General features: G+C 39.7%; 1 protein-coding gene across 6 annotated transcripts; it reads left to right on the top strand.

Annotated features, from left to right (window-relative positions):
* Positions 1-1,724: 1,724 nt before the first annotated feature.
* On the top strand, positions 1,725-5,403 carry LOC112296131 (uncharacterized). Of its 6 annotated transcripts, none has more exons than XM_024548342.3 (2): positions 1,725-2,125; positions 3,305-5,403. In XM_024548342.3, the coding sequence occupies exon 2, from the start codon at positions 3,378-3,380 to the stop codon at positions 4,971-4,973; it is 1,596 nt and encodes a 531-aa protein (XP_024404110.1). In that variant the 5' UTR covers positions 1,725-2,125; positions 3,305-3,377; the 3' UTR covers positions 4,974-5,403. The 6 variants fall into 6 exon arrangements, with proteins under 6 accessions (XP_024404110.1, XP_024404109.1, XP_090100805.1 ...); XM_024548341.3 differs by having other exon boundaries at positions 1,831-2,775; XM_090244679.1 differs by having other exon boundaries at positions 1,845-3,095; positions 3,297-5,403.
* Positions 5,404-5,886: the final 483 nt, after the last annotated feature.

The raw sequence follows: 5,886 nt of genomic DNA, 5'->3' as shown, positions 1-5,886 counted from the left end.
CATGGCTATGAAGATCTAGCAAAATCTACTCACCATTGCACACTAAAAATGAGCCTTTATGGTCTAAAATAATTTGTGCAACAATAGAATATTAAGATTTCAAGTATTCTAAAATAATTTTGATTTCTTGCAAACTATATTTCATGTTACAATAGGAATAGTTGACTACTCTGTCAAGTTTTAAGAAGAATGGTGCCTCATTACTAGATCAATTTTTCTATAATATATAAATGATATACTCTTACATTTTGGCCTTAAAGATCCATACAAAGTTTTGACACGCATGGTTATATATGAAAAATTCTAAAAGAATAATGATCCAATTCATTCAAAGGTACATATATCATATTGTTAAGCCATTGATTGTTTAATGTATATAGCTATTATTACAAGATCAAATATTGGATACACAATCAATGAGGAGTCATTATTTCAAGAGCAACTCCATCAAAGCCATTAGACAATTGTTATATAGGTGATGTGATATCTAAAAAGAATACAACAGTATAGATTATACTATGCAACACATAGAGCACTTATATGTCTTCTTGGCTATGCTGATGCAAATTTTATTGGAAATTTGGACAATAGAAAAAGTAGAACTAGTTTTGTATTCACGTATAGAAATATAATTATGTCTTGGAGGAGCCATAATCATAAATGAATGATATCATCTACTATAGTAGAATTAGTAGTACTACCAAAATCTACAAAAGAAATAACATGGCTTTATCAACTTCTAAATTCATTACAACAACTATAGAAATTACCAATAATTTTTTACTATCATAATTAAAAAGCTATTACCTTATAAAAAATTTCAAGTACTATTCTAAAACAAAAGATATAGATATGAAGTATTTTTCAATTATAAAGTATTATAAAAATCAAACCATGGATTTTCAATATATTCATACCACATACCAAATTGCAAGCATACTTACAAAACCTCTACATTGGAACATTTTTTAATACCTTCAACAATTGTTTGGCCTTCAACCATTCCACAAGAATGAGTGAGAGATATAGAATTAGCATTCTTTGTAGAATGTTTGTAGATAAGTGGAAGTGTTGGATGTATATCCATTCACATTCTACATCTAGATTCTACATCCATTATTATCTTGACTACTTGTAGAGATTCAACAGATACTTGATTTAGTTTAAAGAGAATAGTTAGAGAGTATTTGTAAGTTTTAGAACTGTGTTGTCACTAGAGAACTCGTTTTGAACTTGAACTTGTGTATGCTTGTTTGTGATTAATAAAGACCTAGTTGCAATATTGGAGTAGGCTCACATAAGAATATGGGAAAATCTTTTAACTAGTTTGAAATGCAGCTGGAATGATTATACCCTAGCCATTTCCTGATGAGTAAGATCACACCATAGTAATTCTACATTGTTATTATTGTTATAACCCTAGGTTCCAAACTACCATGCTCGCTTCAAACTGAATTCAAATTTTGATATCCAAATGTACAGTCATGCTATTTTGTTGTAGTTTATTTTATTTTTATTTTGTACAGATTTGTGGGAACACATCCGAAGCGACGCGTGGCTCATCGTCGAAAGCGATGCGCGCGCAGAAGCGACTTCGCGTGGCCCGCGTCAGAAGCATGCGTGAGCGTGACGTCGCCGCTGCGGGCGATGGCGAAGCGAGCGTGGGCTCGGGCTGGAGGAGCCGAAGGGGTTCTAGGGCCTTCGGAGGCTGCGTGCTCCCACGCTGATTGACCACATTCCATGGCTCTGTACCACTCCAACGCTGCCGTTGCTTTTTACCCCACCCCGCACTTCTCTTCGCGTTCCAAACGCGTCCCCATTTGGTGCCAATTTGCGTCCAAATCTTTTTCGAAATGGGTCTTGGTGGGTTTGTGATTGCGGGCTTCGGATGTCTCCGCGGACACTGAATTGGTGTTTCTCAGTTGGTGCTGGAGATTTACTCTGCGTAGTGGCTTGGTTGTCGGTGCTGAGGAGCTGAAGTAGGTGTAGTTTCGTAGCTCCAGTGTCCAGTTTTAGGTGTAGTCTTTAGTTATGGCTTCAACGGAGTTTACTCTGTCGGCTGTCTTTCTGGGTTCCGTAAGAGCGCGATTTTTTCGAGAGCTGTGATATTACATGAGAGTGTAACGTAATTCTTTGAACCCTCTATACTTTGTTGTGCTACGTCCCCAATTGTCAGTTCTGTTTTGTTTTTCTTCCTATTTTGTGTGTGAGTGTGTAATTTAGTGTTGTGCCCGTTAGCTGATGTTTCAGCTCCTGTTACGTCTCATAGTATTCGGCCGTATTCAAATTGACCAACTACTTACAAGGTTTTTGGAAAGTTTTTTTAGGTGCTGGTCTTCTTCTTCTTCAGGCAATGTATGATTGGTATAGTGCAGCAGTTCTGAATTCTTGGCCGCATTTTAGCCCGTTTTGGCTCTCATTTAGCAATGCGTGCGGAAAGAATTTTCAGTAAAGTTTTGTAACTCGTTTAACTCACCGGCCGGACTGTTTTCTTGTAAAATTGTATTCTGCATCTTACTATCAGTAGATGCTAGGGTTTAAATTTGCGGAAGCTTGGCATTTGCGAAGTGTGTAGAAGAGGATATCATGGTTAGTTCTCTCGGAACATCGGATTTATCGATTGCATATCTTCTACTGTTCTACGGTCGGAGTACCATTGAAGTTCTGCCTCGACCAAGTTGTGACTGAAGATCAGCATTGAAGGCTTTTGAGACATCGGATATCCACAGTAGGAGGATGGATATCCGATATCTCAAACTCATTTTCTTGCTTATAGTAAGAATTTGTCTTTTAACCGGATCTTATTAACTCACAAACACCAACATGGAAGGGTTTATACTTTTCAGAGGAGGATCAGTGATTTAAACGATTTAAGAAGATGCAACTACGACTAAGATTTCCAAATTTTACCACATAAACTGTGATCGTGAGCGCTGTGCTTTAACAAATAACTGCAGGAACAAGGTCATTACATTGTGTCATGCAAATTTTATTCTTCTTGCCACGCGACATCATAGTTGGCTTATATTTGTCTTTGAGCTCATCGTCCATTTTAAATCTGATGGTGCAAGTTTAAAAGGTTCTGGGTTTCAAAGGTTAGTATGCTAGTTTAGGTTTGACTTGGGTAGAATTCGTACTTTGCTCCACGTCTGGAGCTTAGTAAGCATGGCAAGAGATGTTTTGAATCCGTTCTTTTGTCTTGGAATATCCTGGAAGTCCATTGGAAGGTTTCTGAACCATCTGTTATGGTGCTGATGTCTGTTCAAGATACTTATATTCTGTGATTTCTGTACAAGTTTTCCAGCATTATGGCGGAGAGGACTCAATGAATACAAGTCCCAGTTCAAGAAGGGTTACGTATTTTCTTTTGTAGCCAAATGGGACCCTTTGGGGCGTCATATTATTCCATGGATTTCATTGTTCCCTTTAATCCCAAGCTTCCACCATCTGATGACGGGGTTCCTCCAACAGTAGCTTCGTTGGCAGATGCTTGGAAGGGTCTGGGCTTGACATACTTTTTGCTCAAAGGACTACAAAGATCAAGCGAAACATTTAAGCTGATCGGGGACACTATTGAGAGACACTCAAAGAACGACGTTCAAGCTATGGGCAGGAATGGCACTTCTGGAATTGACCAAGGAGCGTGTCGGAGCCTCACAACCACAAACGCAGCAAGTGCTCGTTCCCTGAAAAACCAAAATATGACAGGATACAGTTCACTCAAGATGCGTCGAAATGCTGGCCCTATATCGAGTCACGCAAAAGCTTGCAAGAACAACATGTTGGAAATTTGTAGAGGAGAGCAAAAGGATTCTCTGTTTGCAGACTCTCTGAGAGACTTTTCTGAGCGCCCTCTAGACCAGTCTGCAACTAGGTCAGGAGCGGAATCGAGGCTCTTAACTGAGAAGTCTTTGAGAGAATTTGGGTTAGGAATTGAAGGTGTGATGACCACAATAACGGGTTTAACAAAACAAGCGTATCATAAAGATGAGGTGAAAGAAATTATTACCGTGGTCAAAACAGCTGATCGAGTAGTGGAAGGCGTCAAGGCTGCTAAAGGAGTCATTCAGACTTTTAGTTCCCCTTTCAGCGATACCTTGTTCGGTCTTGGAGCAGGAGGAAACGGCGTGATTCTCGGTGTGAACACAGTCAAGATTGTGCTGAAAGGAGTAAAAATCTCCAAAGGACTTATTACTGTGACGAAGCTGTGCAAGAATAAGAAGAGTGGGGCAATTGGTGCGGGTGCAAAGAAGGCAATTAAGTCTAATCAAAATACGCTGGGAAAACGTTTCAGGGTGATTATGAAGGGCTTGAAAGCTTCGGAAGGGGCTGCCAATGTGGTCAGTATGACCAAAGAGGTTGGCAAAACCCTGGGCCCTATGTTTGATAAGGGCTATGCCGAATTCCTTTCCTGGAGTGTAATAATGAAGGGGTTCAAGTTCACGAAGAGTGCAATTCGGGTTCTAGAGCCAGTGGGGAGTCTACAGTTGGGAGTTATTAGAGAATTAGGAAAGTGTATACTCGAAATGAAAGGAGCTGTGGAAGGCATTGGTGTCGTTGTAAAGGCTATAGTTCTATCTCAAGAGCTTTACATGGTGTTACTCAAAGGTTTTGAATTTGCAAAGGGCTCTATGGCAGTCTTGAATGAGAGCTACCGGAGGTCATTTCTTAACAAGCTTTTGCCGGAGATATTAACTGCTGAGAGCAACTGTGTCTCGGAAGGACACTATTCTGCGAGAACACGGGTCAGCTTTAAAGGCATGTGTAATAATCAGCTGCTCCCCATGCCCTCCATAAGTTGGTCCCTATCAGAGGTTGAGAGGAACAGTTGTAGTAGTGGGTGGGATTTCTTTGGTTGTTCTTACTCTCCCAAGTCTATCGTTTTGCACATGTTACCAGAATTGTTGCGGGATGGTGAGGACATTAAACCTCCATTTTCGTTTTTAACGCTCTCTAGTTCGTTCCAATCTTGATTGGTAATTAACCGGGTTGGTTTTGTAACCTGAGTATTAGAATTTTAGTTTGTTAGTTTGCCTGAGCCTACTGTGAAGCATGATGAGGAGTGTTTTTTAAGGAAAAGAAGGGAAGTCATATTCAGGTTATGATCCATTATTGCCTTAATTAGGGCCTCCATGGGTAGTGGCTGTATGTACGTAATTTAGCAACACAGATATTCTTTCCCAGAGCTTCAGTATTGCATAGGCACCTAGGAACCGGGTGTGTGGGCTTTGAGCTTGGCCTCACCAACCAGGACTATGGGTGCCAAGTTCAGCAGTTTTATGTTGAATTTAGACTTGATCTCATTTGCTCCTTAGGATTTAGAGATTCTTATCAAACCTGGGATGTAAAATCTCTTGTAAAACCGTTTTGCTCATACAAATCACACGAACCGATTCAAGAAAATGTCTATTGAAATTCTTGCTTACCAGCCTTAGTGGTAGGCACATGTGAACTTGCGAGTCGGGTTCGTGTTTTTCAACGACTGCCTGTGTGACCTTCATAACCTTGATAGAGTCAAGGTCTACACTGATAGCAGTCACTCATTGGAAACAAAGAGCCCAGTTAGTCTCAGGTGTATGCTGTTGCACCTTTAGTTAGCTATCATGTTACATGAAACTATATTAACATAACACTGATTATAACATGAGCCATTGAAACTATATTAACATAACATGAGCCAGTGCCTAGGTTGCCAATTGAATAGTTGGTGTTGAAGTTAGTACTTGCAATCCTGATTAGTAGCATGCCTGAGTTGACAGATGGACATGTAAATGTTGTAAAGATCCAACTTGTGTAAGTTTTTGTTGATGTACTTGTATTTATGAGTTATGGTGTAAATTTCTATTCTTTTCTCACACTTTTCTTTATATTGTGCATCTCTACATC

The sequence above is a fragment of the Physcomitrium patens genome, chromosome 19 (assembly GCF_059467195.1).
Source record: "Physcomitrium patens ecotype Gransden chromosome 19, ASM5946719v1, whole genome shotgun sequence".
In the NCBI taxonomy this organism is placed as follows: domain Eukaryota; kingdom Viridiplantae; phylum Streptophyta; class Bryopsida; order Funariales; family Funariaceae; genus Physcomitrium; species Physcomitrium patens.
Note: the sequence above shows the minus strand (reverse complement) of the source record. Positions and strands in the feature narration are given on the sequence as shown.